At 32.5% G+C, this 18159-nt stretch overlaps 1 protein-coding gene across 1 annotated transcript; it reads right to left on the bottom strand.

Moving 5' to 3' along the window:
* Positions 1-1752: 1752 nt before the first annotated feature.
* Positions 1753-15513, bottom strand: LOC133192178 (solute carrier family 53 member 1-like). The gene is made up of 18 exons (XM_061328131.1): positions 15385-15513; positions 15104-15193; positions 13696-13747; positions 13249-13350; positions 12675-12961; positions 12042-12143; positions 11545-11625; positions 10956-11034; positions 10635-10825; positions 10027-10206; positions 9586-9736; positions 8963-9163; positions 8326-8504; positions 7735-7871; positions 7183-7368; positions 6644-6658; positions 5251-5311; positions 1753-4555 (listed from the first exon to the last, which is right to left on the bottom strand). The coding sequence occupies exons 2-18, from the start codon at positions 15170-15172 to the stop codon at positions 4541-4543; spliced, it is 2088 nt and encodes a 695-aa protein (XP_061184115.1). The 5' UTR covers positions 15173-15193; positions 15385-15513; the 3' UTR covers positions 1753-4540.
* Positions 15514-18159: the final 2646 nt, after the last annotated feature.

Raw genomic sequence — 18159 nt, 5'->3', positions numbered from 1 at the left:
TTTCTACAACACAAAAAGTTACATATATATTGCTATTACCTTGACATGTTTGACTAGAAACAAATCAACTGGCATTTAATTTTCATTTTAAATATTATGCAACAAATCTCTTATTATACATATGATAAATTTCCATGAATTCTTTCTAAGGGGACGACTATTTGATTCTTGGAAAGGGGGGGGGGGGTGAGATTATTTACAAAGAAAGATTATTTTCAAGAAAATCGATGAAATATTAATTTTCTTCATTGAAAAAAGTTTGTTGACAAAAAAAGGAAGAAAAGAAGGAAACTGCAAAACTCTAAAACTCTATTTATTTATTTATTTTGGGGGGGGGGGTAGTATCACCATACAAGGACAGATTATTCATTTTCTTGCCAGTTCAGGACAGATTATGTGTTTCAATATTTTCAAGGACAGATAATTTATTTCCAAAATCTACTAACGCCCCTCCCCCGCTTCAGAATCAAATAGTCGTTCCCTAAGTTTCCCTGTCGTTCCACTAGGCATGGTGCACTGCAGATGTAAGCCGGGAAACACAGCTTGTTTTCTTATTTCTAGAAGGTACTACACCAAGAGAACATGTACAACAGCACCAAACTTTCTAAACATAGACAAATGGTCAAGCATTGAAAAAGTCACACATGTAAATAACTTTCTTTAAATCACATTATCTTGTATATTATTAACTGAATAAAATCTGTATTAGTTCTTAATAAATCTGAGGGTGGTCACATAAAATTAAGCTTGGTCACTGTATACCAACTATAATACGCGACATTCTTTTTTCGCGAACCGCAAATCAAAAAACGGTCCGCGATGAATAATAGGTTTCCTACATTGTATTTTATAAACGTTTTAAAGTCTAAAATTATTTAACAACCATAGGAATCTCGATGACATTTCGTGCACGCGTATAAATGTCGATTTAGAGTATTTCTGGGATCCTAAGCTGTGGATGTGTTTACATTTATATACATTTAAATCACATTTACAACAGTTTTTATTATTATTATTAATAAATAAGTATTCTGGGGAAATAATACATAACAGATTGGATAAAATGAATAACAGCAATTTTGGCTGATGATGGATGTTGGAATTCGTTGTGACTATTCTGACTCAGAATACTGATCTGTTTCCAGCGGATCAGAATACACAATTTAACAAATATAATAGTTAATATAAGTATATAAAATAACCAAGTTGTAATATACAGTTAATGTACTTAAATTACAAAACCCAGTCACAAAATAAACAATACAACATTCTACACCCACTATCATTTTAAACCCTTTTATATGTTTATCCTTTTGGGGGTGGGGAGTGGGCCGGGGGGGGGGGGGGGTCCTTTATAAGTACCAGAGAGCTGCTATGTCTTAATATTAACAGGGTAAACATTAAGGGTATTATTTTTGTAAGGATAATACAGGGCTCTAATTGGCGACTAATTTAGTTGCCATGGCGCCTAAAAATTTTGTTTGGCGCCTAAAATTCCTCTATAAGTCGCCAAATGGCGACCATTTTAAATTGACTTGGCGATCGTCAAATTTTTGAACTATCAATTTAAAATTTTCAACATTTTTTTTTTCTTAAGAGGAGGAAAGAATTTTAAAAGTTAGCAATGGACAGGTGTTTTTTCAATGGCTTGAGACGATGGAGTTTTACATGCATGCTAAAGTTAAAACCTTTTGGAATTTAGCTGGCTTATATTTTTTCTTTACAATTGCAATATAACCCCCCCCCCCCGTGAATTACCCAATGGTTTCGTATATTGCTTTTAAAGTTGGCGCTTAAAAAAAATTTGCCGGCGACTAAAAATTTACATTGCCGACTAAAATTTTTTTTGATTAGGAGCCAGCTTTAGAGGTCACTTAGAGGCTTGTTTAATAATTTCTACACATGAATTTCTGGAAGCGAGTCAACATCTTGAATATGCTACACATAGCTCATTATACTACTTTAAAGAGTAAGTAATTGTGTAACTGTAAATCTATATAATCTATCATGTACCAAGAAACCGCTTTATCTACAAGTTCGCTCATGAGAAAAGGGCATATTTTCAGTGTGCAAACACCCCCCTTTCCCACTTTTGGGTAATTAAGACATTAATGTATAATAAAAGATCTCCACAGATATGAATGGTATGGTTTGCCATTTAGTGATATTCTGATAAATGATATTTTATATTGATTTTCATATTGAGTATGTGATATCACATATTTGTATTGTTATTCCTGTCAAGCAATATTTAGTTAAAAGATATTTCAAATATACCAAAGATATCACACATTTTTTTTTATTTCACTTAAAAAGAAAAAAAAAACTCCAAGAAACTGAAAAAATTTCTACTGCTAGGCCACTGACTCTGATAAACAATAACCAATAACATTCTGGTTAAAAAAAAACAAAAAAAAAAATTATGAATTGTATGCAGCATTTTGTAATCAAAGGAGTGGCTATTAATTCAAATATAATTGAAATAACTGATGTCATCTATTAAATTAAGTAATATCACTAAATTCTATGCAAATCTGTGATATTACCTATTTGAATTAGTGAAATAACTTTTTAATTTCTAATAGAGGAAATTAATAGATGAAACTGGTTATAAATATGTATATCACTTATTTGAATATGGATTGAATGAATCACATATTGAGATATCACATATTAAATAGATGATATCACCTAGGTACCTGAATTGTGATATCACTAAATGGCAATAAATTCCAAGAAAGCACCTCAAAATTTTGCACATTTTAAAATACATGTACTTATAATACATACTGTGTCATGACATTTCAAATATTAACAGTACTACAGGTATATTGATTACATTACATGTATATAAAAAAAAATCTGATTACATAAACATATATCTGGAAAAAAATAAAATACTCAATTGAATCTTAAATACATGTATTTTACATCAAACAAATAGATGTCTGTAAACATACAGGTATACTGCATGTTCTGTAAACATATTTTTATAAAATATCAACAAAGGAAAATACCTGGTTCTCAGATCCAACTGAGGTTATAACAACATGTGTAAACTTAAAAAAAAAATAAATTTTTAAGTCTGGTATTATGTTTTGTAGTGCCTATATCAGGCTATATGCCTGGAAAGTACAAAATGTTTAAACAGATTAATAAAAAGGGAAAAAAGAAAAGTATAACGAAAGCTATATACATGTGATATTATCAAAGATTTCACAGCTCACTTCAACAAATCTCTCTCAAAGTCTCACATACTATTAATCTTTAGTGATTGGGGCTAAACACAGTTGTGTATGAAAATGGAAAAGTTTGTTTGGCAGTACATGTATATTCAACTTTTTCTGTATCCATGGGCTTGGACCAATGTAGAATCACTAACCCAAGATTGCCTCGGCTAATGGTATAGTATATAACCCTGACCTCATTGAGGTGAATTAAAAAAAAATCACTAAATCATCTACATAATAACTAACATTTACATGTAAGTAGGTTAAGCAATCCATTTCTCCATGTGTGATTTGACATAATATCAATGCAAGAACAAATTAGTAACAAGTGTAAAAGATTTACATTGATTTAAAGAAAGGTGTTCAAATAATTACATGATTTACAATTTTACATATACAGTAAAAAAAAAAAGGGGGGACCCTTACATCACATGTCATCTCTTAAATAAGTCTAAATGAAACAAGCTGAAATCTATGTCATAGTTTCAGATGCGCCACTTCAAAACAAATTCACTGTATGGGATTAGGAATTTGATATCCTTGTACAGGGAAACTTGTCTAATCTGGATGATGTGTATTCAGAAATCATGCCTAATACAATGTGAACTTTAAAGTCCCTTTCAATAAATTCAATTGTTTAAATTATTGTCTTTTCTGGAATGTTGTATAATCCAGCCAATTTCCATGCAACCAATGGTATTAGACAAGTTTTACTGTAAATCCCTCATTATAAATATACCTTTACCTGTCATTTTTATGCTTGTGAAGTGATAAAAGCTTAATAAATGAACTGTTAGAGTATGTGGAAAGGGAAGAGACAGACAGATAATATCCATGAGAGATCCTGATTTCATAATAACTGTCGGATACATGTTTAAAAAAAGTATAAACGGAATAAGGACTTAACTGTCTGAAAATACACTAACAAAATAAATCCATTTGAAAAGTGTAAGACTAAAATAAAGAGATCCTCTTCATTCAAAGGAATAATGAAAGGTCTGGAAATTGTTGCAGTTGGTCACTTTAACAATAAAAATGAATCATTAAACATCATCTTCATATGAGAACTATACATTTTTTTTTTCATATCCACTCTTCACGAAAAGCAGTTCACTCATCCTCACATACATGTACATATCACATGCTAAACTTATCACAGAAAAAAAATCTCTCCGCCTTTCACTCCTGAACACATCATATCTCTGTTTTTCTTCTGTTAGAGTGTGTCAGTCGGGTTCAGATGCTAAAATCAGACACAATTTCACACGCCCTTGAAATTCCATTTGATTTTACTAGTATCTTCTTCATGTTTATCCTTCTTTCGACTGAATAAAAGAGAAAAGACAAATGATTAAATTAATTATCTAAATTTACAAAAAAAAAACTGACACACTTTTGCTGTTATGTGGATCTGAGAGGTGCTGCTATCTACCCATAGTAATTTGATATCTAGACATTTAATAATCTACCTATATACAGTCAAACCTTGTTATCTCGAACTCAATGGGACCAAGAAAAAACTTAGAGATATCTGAGGATTCAAGATATCCAGGGTAAATTACTTAGAGAATATGGAGTTGGGACTTCAAAATCACTTTGACATATCCATGGTATTCAAGATTTCAGTGGTTGAGATAATGAAGTTCAACTGTATCAATAAGCACTTTACTCACTACAAAACTGAAGAAGCTTTTTGAAGCAAAAGGCTTTTAAAGCAGCTCTCATCTTAACAGACAGTCAGCACCATACTCATCAAAATTACATTACCCTTACATCCATTGTCATGATGATTGATATGAATTGACAAAACATTAAATAGTTTATTTTTCATCTGTGTCAAATCAATATTAAACATTATGGGATTTTTTAAACAAATTTCTTTACAAATTTTGATTCTGTGTCATGAAAAAAAACAAAAACAATATGGAAAATTAGCAGAAGTAGAGTTATTTTCAGACTTTATTAAATAAGAAGGTAGAAATTGTAAATATTTCATGCAGACAGAATAGAACAGGCCTACCGGGTCCAATAAACGCAAGAGTGCAGAGGATCGTCGAGTTCGTAGCGATGCTGAGCTTTTACTGGAAAATGAAAATGAGTACTTAATTGATCACAACAATCAGAGCTGGATGATGCTATATAAGTAGAAGTTATAATTAAAGCACACTTTTCTAATCACTGCCACTTCTATACAAACAACATCAAAAAAAGTTAAAGCTGGGCAAGCAAACTAGAGATGAGGTAATTGAAATAAAAAAGTCATTGTAATTTACTTAATTAATTTGGTATATAATTAACCTCATCCCTAAGGCAAACTATATTATGTATGTAACATCCAAAACACAATATTCAACCAATAACACTCATGGCTTTACATGCTATGTTAATTTGCAGCTATGGGTAATAAAAACATTATTATGAGACAATAAATGGTAAACACATACCAACTCTAAAGTTATTACATGAAAGGGTAACACCAAGCACAAAATCTGAGAGTTTCTATAAGTTGTGTTCAATAAGATTCTATTCAATTGATAAGAATTTATTTTTTTTCAGTTTCGAAGAAAAGTTTTCTGACTTGAAGCTTCAGATTAGAATACAAACAAAACATTCTACATTTACAACACGGAATGAATTTAAACCTACTTTTATACAAGAAAAAAATAAACCTAACATCAAGATACAAGTATTATTGAAACAATTTGGCTACTTCACTTGGAAATTGAACCTAACAATGATCAACAGCTAGATCTACAAGGGCCTACCTTCAGGCTTTTGGTTTAGGGGCTATTACCCAACTACAATGTATATATGAAGATCAGTGCATGCAAGTACATGTAAACATGCTCGCAACCTTAACAAAAAGAAATCTTTTTAGAGTATTTGTATGTGCCAAAAAGATCTGCAAAAATTGTCACATTTTTCTCACTTTCAATGATGGAATATCCTGCAATTAACTTCTGTGAAGTGTATCAAATCTTATAAACTATATGTACATGCATGTACAGCATGGGCTCTACGAACATACAATCATATCCCAAAACATTGAAAGTATCCGCTGACCTAAACATAATTACATATACATGTACTTTGTGATACTAGTATATTATGCATACATTTCCATCATTAAAGCAATAACTTGAAGAAAACTGTCTCATGTAGATTTTAAAATGCAGTAAAGCTTGACCTTTGGATAACTTCAAGCAAACACTTTTAAGGTAAATCAATTTTTTTTTATCACTGATGCTAAAAATAATATGACCACAAATGCATTTGGCTGCAGAACCAAGGATTTGCTAAAAATTAGTACCATACATTGCAATGCTTGTCATGTCCTGTAAGCATACAACAGAGATTTCTGTTATTTTGAAATAAAGCATGCTTTTCATGCTTCATTTTATAGATAACCGTACCTCCTTCTGTGATGACTGGAAGAAAAATTCGTCAATATACAAATTTGGCATTTTACTACCCATACCTTATTAGATTATTATTTTACTTGCCATACCTTATCAGGCCAGTCCAAAATTTACAGATTTACAAACTACCCATACAAGAATTATTTCAAAATTAGATTTTCGATTACTGTAAACCAACTATAATTCGCGTCAGCTTTTATTCGCGTCAACTTTTATTTGCGACTCCTCAGTTTGAAATCAGTCTGCAACAATTAATTTTCGTGACTAAGGAAACATTCTCTACAAATACAAACCAAAATAAATGGTTCGCAGCAATTAATATTCGTGAGTTAAAGTAGGTTGCGAAACTTGAGAATATTTCTCGCATGCGTATAAAAGTTGGTTTACAGCATAGGTTAACATTTTAATAACACAAAAAGAAAAAAACCACATACACACTAAAAAATCTGTTAAAAGAAAGATAGAGCATAATTTCTCACTAAAAGAAAAATATATAACCAAGCTGTATCTCCCAGAACCTGTAAAAATCTAACCTTGAGAGTAATTTTCGTTTCTCGCTACGATACGTAAACACTCCGTCATCCTCATCCATCATCTCTTCCAGCTGATTCTGGTCGCTAGAATCAATCGGCGCTATAGAAATGTCCCGCACAGCTCGGAACTGTCCACAGTTGTTAAGATGCTCATTTTCCAATCGGAAAAAATTCCACACAAATCTCCTGTTTAATTAGAATTTTTCTGTTTGAAACATACATGTTGTGCTGAGCAAGTGTACATCTTTCAATTAACATGTATTTTTGAATGACTCGCTTGTTCTGGTATACTGGTAACCTAACATATACATTTCTATTTTGGTACACATAGAAAGTTTTGCCCCTTGTCATTTATCAACAAATGGCTTTTAAAAATATGTAAGCTTAATCCAAAGCCATTTGGCTTATTTTGTTCAAATATTTTGTTTAAATTTGCCCACAGTAAATGAGAGAAAGAAGAAAAGAAAAAGAGAGTAATCAATACCAATTATAGTAGCATGAGCCAAGAGTAACCAATCTCAAACAACCTAGACAAGCTCCTGCTAGACTTACCTAAAAACTTCAAAAGATGCCAATATTGTTACTAATGCCTCCTTCTGATTAAAAAGAATCCCTTCTCCTAATGAGACATGTAGAGTCCACACAAATCTTAGAATGGAGTCTTCAATAATAGCAAAGTAATAATAGGCCTGGAATATAAAACAATATATCATCAGTCTTATGATCCCTACTCATGCAAGATGTACCAATACATAAGCAGTGTCACTCATTTCATTTGCATCTATTTAAAGGCTTCCAAAACGCAAGATGAAATAACAATATGTATACTTTACCTACGAAAATGTTTCATCCCTTTTCTTTTTCATCCAAGGACATTAAATTACGAGTATTTTACCCCATTTTACGTTTCCCTACATTTATATATCAACATAGCTACATAATAATTTAGTTTAATTGGTACATTTTAAAATCTGCCCCCCCCCCCTCCCGAGAATTACATAAATGGGATAAAATAAGCAAAATGTTTACAGGGTATAGTTTATTTACAAACAAAGGTAAAGAAGGTAAAAAAAAAAAAAGTAAAGAGCTCCCTGAGTAAGAAAGCATACACAAGAGCATACAGGCAAGGAGTACTGGTGTTACCTTGTAGGCATACACAATCTCCTCCCGAAGAAATCGGTTTTCCCCTGCATTGGAGTCTAGTAAACCCCAATCCATTTTGAGGTCCCAGGTTAAAGTGTAACAGGAACTTATGGTGGCAAATGTTATCCATAGATAAAAGAAAGAATGATTCTGGATGGAATCTTTGTTATTATTTACCACTGAAATACAAATGTACATTTGTCACTACTTCTATGACATGCATACGCAGAGAAATATTTACTTTTAAAATACAGTGAAGCCTGTCTAATCTAATCTGACATGCACTGGTACACAAATTTTTGTGTCAGAATAGACAGGGTGTTGGATTGTACAGTGTAAAATCATGGAAAATAGCACAGTGTAAAAATCATGGAAAAAAAGTAAATTAGAAATGAAAATGAAGATAGTGTTGTACAGGTGTTGGATCAGACAGTTTTACAGTATATGTACACATATACTGGGATGTTTTCTTTTTAATATCAGGCTTTCTAATGTTTCCCAATTTCAAAGTCAAGACCTAGAAGATATTTAATATATATAACAAATACTCAGACAAAAGAGGAAAAGATAATGACTCATAACCCCCCCCCCCCCCCCCCTTACGCACATACAAAGTTCAGAGAGAGTAATAACTGACCTGTTTCTACTTTATAGAGTGTTGCAAACAAAACATTGAAGAATGTCGTGGAATATTTCCCAGCATTAACTAAATGAGGAAATGCTAGTCTGGTATCACGATAACGTCGTAAACACTGGGCAAATCGCCACCATGCTGGCAGACAGCTGATCACAGCACGAATGGCAACCGCATAAACATTTCTAGAACAAATCTTTGATTCTGGAATAAAAAATGAATAATACAGAGATCTTGATGAATACTATGTGTATACATTTACTAATGAATCTACAACTAAGATACTGTTAGAATCATCCAATACTTAGCACAGTCTTGAACTAACAGATTACACATATTGTACTAATATTCTATTTCATACTTTGGTAATGATTATGAACTAATTACCACAATAACAACTGTGCCAAAGACACCAGAACATGAATTCTGCTAAAATAAATACAAGTCAAGTATATGTATATGCATTAATTTTGTCAGATATTTTCCAACTTTAGTTTCATACATGCACATCATGCAAGTGTGAACCAAGTAGAATTTCCCCCTTATAATTTATGTTTACTAGAGTCTAAATGGAGTTCTTTGTTGAAACAACTTGTCAGAGATCTTGTTTATACAGAAATACATACTATCAGGATTTGGCAACCAGTCCACTTCAAAACCATAGAAACAAATCATGTACTCAAAGTCCAGTAACACTGTGCTAAGACTGTTTAATTGGTCAGCCAGCCAGAAATCAGCAAAGCCCACATGGTGAAATGGAGCAGTTAAAATATGAAACTACAACAAGAAAACAGCGCTAAATTCCATGTTTACTTACATGTATTAATAAATGTACATGTAGGTACATGTACATACATGCAAAAATCAAAATATTATTGTTCATTAACCAACATGAAACTCCTCAGAATAATACCAAAATTTTCAATTTACAGCCAGTTATTTTTTACAGCAAGTTATTTTTCAATTTACAGCCAGTCATTTTTCAATTTACAGTCAGTTATGTTGGAAAAATTAGTACATGTATTTGTTAAGACTACATAATACCCCAAGGATTGCTTACAACTTACCAGTATTTTCAGCAGCCACATCCGTGAACTGTAGTGGAGAATTCGGAATGGATTGATGAGATACAGAATAAGGAATACAACCAGGGCCAGGGGACAGGCGTAGGGAGGGATATGGAGGAATTTACTGTACAGGAATGCTAAGACATTTAAGGCCCACAACACTGCTAAAAATGCTGCCAGCTGTAAAAAAAAAGGGGGGCATTTTTCTGATAATACCTCTCATGTGTATCAGGCAATGTATTTCATGTTTCCTGAGTAGCTCAGAACCCAATATTCAAGCTGCCCTTTAATCATTATACATGCATTTTTCTAGAACACAAAACTTATTGTGTTTTAGTCTTTGAAAACTTTTGAGACATTTGATTGTTGTTTTTTTTTAAAGATCATATAAGAAAAATAAAATGTTAATTTTGTGAACTTTCATTGCAGGATCTCTGAGAGTAGAGTTAAAACTTGTCTAATCAGGATGTTGTGTATTCCGAAATCTTGCCTATTATGACTTTTAGGCTCTTTTGGTAAATTCCATTGTTTACAATATATTATAATCTGGAATTTTGTCAGGAGCTGTGTTGTCCAGATTACACATTCTACTTCATTTACACATGTACCTCTAATAACTGTTGGTGTGATAAGTGATGTCTTGGGTCAATCTCAAATATGAGTACATGGTTGACCCCTGATGACCTCCAGCCATAAGTATTAATGCCTAGGAGGAATATCATGAGGATGACCAGGAACAGTCCTCGGTACATATGTACTGATGTGTCCCACTGTATGCTGGTGTCAATTGGAAAAACAGCTGTAAATGAAAGGAAAAAATTAGGACATAATATCTTATTGGTTTGATCTGAATTTTTCTTAAATTTTTTGCAATATTTTAAATGCAAAACATATACTATTAATTTTATGGCAATTTAATTCAGACTTACCAGTTAGAACAATACAGACGATTAATACCAGGAAACAACCTGAGAAAAGGCCAACTCGGAATGTAGTCCATGGATTTTGCTGAAAAATCACAAGAGGTTTAAAATGTGCATAGTTTTAATGTTTCTCAGTTTGTTTTATATTTCCTTTAAAAAATTAGTAGAACTTAGTAAACTTTTTTTCAATTTCAATAAACACTGCACCCCATGTTTACTTTTCACCATTTTCAGAGCATGCTTCTATAACCATCTAAACCCATTTAGTAGAAACTATTCTAATCATTGATTACAAATATACATGTATATCTATATACATGATATATATGTTTATTCATGCTGTCAGAAAATTTATTAAACCCAATTCCTTCTTTGCAAACATAAACTTAAGAAACAAACCTGGGCTTTGAAGATAAATTAATCTGACAAATAAAAGCAGCTATTAGAAGCACAGTCACATATTTGTTACAGAAGCAACTTATAAATTTTGATGCTATATAAGCTCTTAAATTTTTTTCAGCTGGTTCATAGTTGTCTTCTTCTACAGAACCTGGTACCCTGAAGCTTTTTACTGCTTTCTATAACTGGTTCATACCTTTTCCCCTAGTGGAGGCACCCTCAACCTTTTCATTGCTTTACTTCGATTCCCTCCTTCCAAGTCTGTTGTTACAACTTGCTATAAAGAAACACAAATTCAGAGGATATCTCTTTATAAATCAGGAAACACTGACATTACATATATACATCAGTTCTTTGTGTAAAAGTAAAAATTCACTTTACTACATAAACCTTCTACTTGCTTTTTTACAGTTCCTTGTCTGATTTTTATTAACTTTGAACCTTTCCCTCAATCAAACAATAATATCTCTTTCATTAAAATTATACATGAAATAAGCGAATAAACCTCACTTGTCTCTCTAATAGCAAAACAGTTAATGTGAAATGGTATTTATTCAAACTTTGGGGGGGGGGGGGGTTGTTTCCTTTTCGTGTGTATGTTTATGCTTTCTTTATTATATTACTCTACTTTTTTTAATTAATCTGTTATACTGGAGAAGAACCCTGTTTTAGTCTAGTTCCTGCATTACCCACCTCCACCTCTTTGATCAAATGATCCACCTCTTTGTTGGTATAAAATGGGGCAATCTCTACATTTCCCTGACGCCATTCGGCTCCTCTTTGTGTCTGCATTAGCTATATTTACATTGAAAAAAAATATCCATAACAGTCATTCCGAAAAGCAAAGCAATTAAATATGTATGGGACAATCAATTCTCAAGTCTCATAATGAAAAAATCTTATTTTTTTTTTCATTGATTAAGAAAAACCACAACAAAAGAAAAATGAACATTGCATTAAATCAGCTTCACATTCTAGGCAAATACTGACATCGCTAATGTGTTAAGCATAGATCAATGAATGCCAATGTATATGCTCTAAAATGCACACTGATTTGCTAGCTTGTATCAATCACAATTGTTATGAAAATTTCTCACACATGACTGGAAACTTTTTTCCCAGTACATATCTTCATACATTTGAACTTCGGTATCTCAAACACTGTTATCTCGAACACCATGGAGATGTCAAAGTGATTTGGAAGTCCCAACTGCTTATTCTCTTAAGTATTTTACCCTTGATATCTCGAATCCTCAGATATCTCGAAGTTTATTCTTGGTCCCATTGAGTCCGAGATAACGAGGTTTGACTGTATTTTCACTGTACCTTGTCATGTTTCTTTAGAATCTTCCTGAACCCTGTGAAGTTAAGATTTTGGTAGTTCTGTAGCAGGATAAGACTGAGGTAGAATTCACTGAAGGCCAGCTTCAAGTCATTGTGCTTCCGTGCGTGGGACATTCCTTGGTTCTCCTTGTCTTTGAAGAGAGCGTACACCCCGTCTCGCTTCCGTCGGCGTAGGCCTCCCAAACTGGATGTTTTGTGGGCATGCTCATTGTAAGCATCCAGTTCTGCCTTTAAGCTAGCATATTTTCTGTTGGCCTCTGATATTTTTTCTATCAAAAAGGTGTGAAGAAATGAGTTTCCTCTCCTAAACACAATTTTTTTTTTTCAGTCATTAAAAAATTGTCTTTTTCAGATTCACATAGACAGTACCCAAAAAAAAAGGGAATTTCAAAGAAAATTAAAACAAAATTACTTAACTCCTACTCAATTACCAGTAAATATCATATATATATATATATATATATATATATATATATATATATATATATATATACATATATATATATATATATATATATATATATATATATATATATCTCCAAAAATTTATATCTACCATAAAAGAATGTGTTTATCTTGGACAGCTCTTTGTCACAGAACTGGAAAAACCGTTCATCAAACCGTGCAAAAAATCTGTGGATGGTGGCTTCATCTGTCACTGTTACCAAAATTTAGAATTAATATGAACAAAATATTTTTTTTTGATTTGAAATATCTGTATTACAAGGAAACAGTTTGTGGGTAAAGAATGTTAAGACATCAATAAATAAACACCTCAATCAAAAACAAAAACTGTTATGATTCTATCTTTTTAATTTTAAAAAATTAAGTACCCACCTAGCGGTATATTGCAAACATTTAAAGAAATTTTAACATTTGTTCGTTTTACTGTTAATTGATTTTAACATTTGTTTCATAGTCTTCATTTTCATTTTCTCAATGTGTAAATATATATTCATTTAGTGTATTCATTTTCCATAAAAAAACTTAATATTAACCCTACCTTCAGGAGATGGTGCTTGCTCTTGTGCTTCATATAACATTTCTTTCATGGCCTAAAATGTATAAACTTTTTTTTTAACATTTCCTCTTTAGCATACAAGTTTCATGAATTTCAATATACAGTATAATATATTGATATATCAAATCATATTAAGCAGACACAAGTTCACAAGTTATTATATAACACTTCTTCAGGAAACCATTGAAGCTTTCATTACAAAACCACCCCCATTTGCATAATTTGCATAATTTGCTTCCTTTTTTCTGAAATCAATTTAATAATTATTTGAACATTTAAATTCATACATGACAGGTGATTTACATTTATTTATCCATGTCATTTAGTGCATTAAATATATAATTATATGAATTTTTGTATCAGTTAATATAATACATATATACTGTAAATGTGGATATTTACATGTGTGGCTAATTATACAAATTAGAAGCAAAAAACCAGTAAAACGTGTTGTTACTACCGAATAAACTAGAGGTACTGTGAGAAAGATCCCACGCTCTTATATGAGTACAATGGCAAAGTCCATATTTTGCTATGGGAAACCTCAAATAATCTGTCCGATCAGAACTTAAAATAGGAGGTGCACAATAACACTATATGTAAGAGAGGTTCTGTGAAAGTCTCATTAAATTTTATTCAGTGGTATAGGAGGAGTTGTGGATAAGAGATGGGTACTCCCATGTAAAAGAAAGAATGGCAGTGTCCATATTTTGCTAAGGGTAACACTATTTATCTGCCCAATCAAAAAAATAAAATATGAGGTGCACTATGGCACTATGTAATAAAGATTCTGTTAAAGTCTCATTAAATTTTATCAAATGGTATAGGAGAAGTTGCAGATAAGAGATGGATTACCCCCAAGTGTTACAGATGAACAGAAAAACGTACAGAAGGACAGACACCCCTATCACTGTATACCTTCCACTTTTCAAGTGGGGGTATAAATAACATTGGCATTGTTGTACCCGAGAAAATATTTAAGCGGAAGTTTTGTTTTCACATATGTAGCATAAAATTATCATCACACATAAATTTCCAGGTCTACAGTGTGAGGTAAACTTCAGTGTTTTTCATAATCCTTCTAAGAGAAGACACAAATGCAGTCTTTACCCCCTTACCTTAGATAATGACGAAAAAGCCAGACTATATAAACTAAATAACAACTGCTTTTCTTTAAATTCATCAGAATTTCAAATTGTTTCTCATCAATAATTAGCATGTTAAAACAATATATATGACTTACTTTCATTGTATTATTATGCATGAAAATGTAGTTGATTCAGAACAGAACAGAACATTTATTTTCTAATTTAGAGCCCATAACAGACAAGTATGAAATTATTACAATAATAAAAAGATATGCCAATGGATACGTTTTGTTCCCTCTTACCTCATATTGAATATACTGTTTTCTCCACTCTGGGGTAATGTGAGCCCCCAAATGCTCTGCAAACTTCATCCTGAGTCAAATACTATAGACCTACAAAACATTGTACACCTACTTATTAATAAAGCAACAAAGATACATCTCCCTCCAATGAAAAGACAACTTAAGTATAGGAACCACTGTTCCCATGTAGCTGCTACTACAGACTGTCTAAATCGAGAACAGTGGGCCAACATCCTCTTTTGCACTTCACGGTTGGTTTAGACCTAGTATTCTTTACATACCAAGAACAATTAAATAATCTGTTATGAAGGTTGTAGTCCTTGATATGACTGGGTCATTGCCATAAATGACGGTTAAAGTGTTACAAGTCTCCAATTTCCTTTGATGTGCTGCTTGTAACATCTGTGTTTACAAAGAGGAAAACGTCACCAAATCATGTGTATAAAGGGAAGTGGTAAATCTAGAGCTACCATAAATTTGTTTGGGGTGGGGGGAGGAGGACAACCTTACAGAAATTCTTGACACACCAAAAAAAAAACAATAATTAATTAATAAAAATAAATAAATTAATTAAATCACCAGACGTTATTTTTTAGGGGACACAACCACAACTGTAAATAGTTGAATCCACATTTTTCAAAAGTTATGTCCCTTGGCCACCATCTTCGGAGGAAAAAAAGGAGAATTTGTAACTTTCAAATTTTTGACGTAAAAATAATTGTTAAATCTAATATTTTGATTGCCCCAGGATGGGGCTACCAGATATACACTGAAAGAAAAAATAATAAACACAGTGACTTTATTGCAGCATGCCCAAATGATTGGTAGTATTAACTGATTAAGAAGAAAAACAATGCTTTTCTCTCATTGACCTTTTGGTTTACCCCACTGCAAAAAGGGAAACAATTTTGCGAAGTGTGGATTGAACTATTAACTTTGTTTTCTATTGTAAATTATGTGTGTGTGTGTGGGGGGGGGGGGGGTGTTACACTCTGTTCTACTGTTTACCACTGAACTTGGGAATCCCCCTACCCCCTCGCAGGGTTTGCGGACATTCAAGTTGAACATTTAATAATTCAGAACTAATTTAATCAACCACATCAATAATATCTTATTCAATATTAAATGTATCCATGAATTTGAAAATAAAGTATTAAAGCACAGGTTTGGATCATTTTTTTGGGGGGGGGGGAGGGGGGTCTAGCTTGTAAATCAATGTATAAATGGATTTTTTAAAAGTAAAATGTCAGGGATGACTCCGAACCCACTGAGTTGTAGTTAAACATCCCCCCTTCTTACTTAGTCTAAATAAGCGTGGTTTGAGCTCCAAGTTTTGAGTATTGGTAAAAATATTAATAAATTATTAATGTAAATATATCACACACAAAAAATTACATAGGCTAAAATTTAAAGCACAGGTTTGGGTCAATGGGGGGGGGGGGGGGTCTAGCTTGTAAATCAATGTATAGATGGATTTTTTAACGTAAAATGTCAGGGATGATCCCGAACCCACTTTGAATTGTAGTTGACACCCCCCCCCCTTACTTATAGTCTAAATAAGCGTGATTTGATCTCCAAGTTTTGGGTATTGGTCAAGTATTAAAAATGTAAATATATCACAAAACTTACATAGGCTAAAATTTTAAAGCACATATATGATAATAATGTGGAAATTTTGGGGTTGCTGCCATGCCGTTTCATTTGCTGCAGTTGTTCAAAGTCATTACAAAAAAATACACCAAGAAAATAATGTCCACTGTGCAGAATTAAAAAAAATCTTGAATATCATATTTTTTAAAGTACACTGTACATGGTAGTATCAACTTACCCGACTGTTATTAGACCTCAACACTGGAACATGGAATACAATTTGAGTTCACCAAATTCGATCTCAGATTCCAATGAAATAGTGTGTTGATATGGGAGTTATTGAAAATTGATTGAACAGCAGTATATTTCCCCTGAATGATTTCCTACGCCGATTTTAAACTTAAAAGAAATGATTTACCATTATGTAATATATCACAGCTTTCTAAATACTTCCTATTGATTTTCTCAACTCAAACACTCGGGGGCTTGCTTCCGTCCTTTTAAAGAGACATATAGTTATTAGAGTTTTTTTTTAAATAAACATCTTTACACATCTCATTCTGAGTCGATATCATCTTTATTCGGTGTGCTGTGTTCTGTGCCCTGGAAGCACAGGCACTTAATGTTTAAATATTTACCGTAAAAATAAGTAGGGGTGCCCCGTATACGAAATAAGTACCTGTGTGCCTGGAAGTCTAGGTCGGTTTTGTAATACATGTACAGTGGCATCCGTTTATAATGATGTTGTATATAACGAGATAATGCCTACAACGAGGTATCTTCTTGTCCCGGCTATAATGTCCCCCAGATTTCTCTGATCATTTGACAAGATACGCAGATAAAGCGATTTGTCTTACCATGCATAGATAGATCGTTGCACCTGTCTTACATATGTAAATTATTTGTCATTTTATACACTTTCACATGTATAGCTTTTCACATAACAGTAAAATAGTACATTCCATCCTTTGCTTTCTTTACAGTTACCCATGTTATAACTTATAACAGAAATAGTAGTATTTTTCGGAATCCGAAACCTTGCTGCAATTCTCCAAGTTTATAGCATATAACTAATTCCATAATCAGCTGAAATTTTAAAATTGTAGGAAGAGTTCTAATATGACAAAAAAGTTTGAGGAAGAATTAAGTATCGAATTTTCCTTCAAAAGTGTCGAGTGTTATAGCATAGTCTCTGATGTAATGAACAGATAAAAGACCTTGAGTAGTCTTTTCCTTCATTTATATGCTTGTTCTCTCTCTCTCTCTCTCACATAAGTAACAATATTTGTTATCTTGTATTCTATATAATATTTCGCTCAAAAATCGCCAAGGCAATCACTTGTCTTCTGACGACTGATTATCTTTCATTAAATTACAGAAGCTCTGTCAAAGCCAATTTGTGGCAAAGCGAAAGGGACTACATTTACCGCGTGCTTTGTACACAAAAGTCGATGACGTATGAAGGT

Source organism: Saccostrea echinata, unplaced genomic scaffold (genome assembly GCF_033153115.1).
Source record: "Saccostrea echinata isolate AGI-Se365-2 ecotype Australia unplaced genomic scaffold, CSIRO_AGI_Sech_v1 ptg000025l, whole genome shotgun sequence".
Classification (NCBI taxonomy): domain Eukaryota; kingdom Metazoa; phylum Mollusca; class Bivalvia; order Ostreida; family Ostreidae; genus Saccostrea; species Saccostrea echinata.
This window is presented reverse-complemented; position numbering and strand designations above follow the sequence as displayed.

Bases quoted from the DNA above. Each gene is read 5' to 3' on its own strand.
- LOC133192178 (XM_061328131.1), bottom strand. From the start codon at position 15,172: ATGAAGTTTGCAGAGCATTTGGGGGCTCACATTACCCCAGAGTGGAGA. The intron at 11,626-12,041 runs GTGGGTAATGCA...GTTTCTTTATAG, and splicing joins ATTTGATCAAAGAGGTGGAG to CAAGTTGTAACAACAGACTT. The intron at 9,737-10,026 runs GTAAGTTGTAAG...TTCTTGTTGTAG, and splicing joins TGTGGCTGCTGAAAATACTG to TTTCATATTTTAACTGCTCC.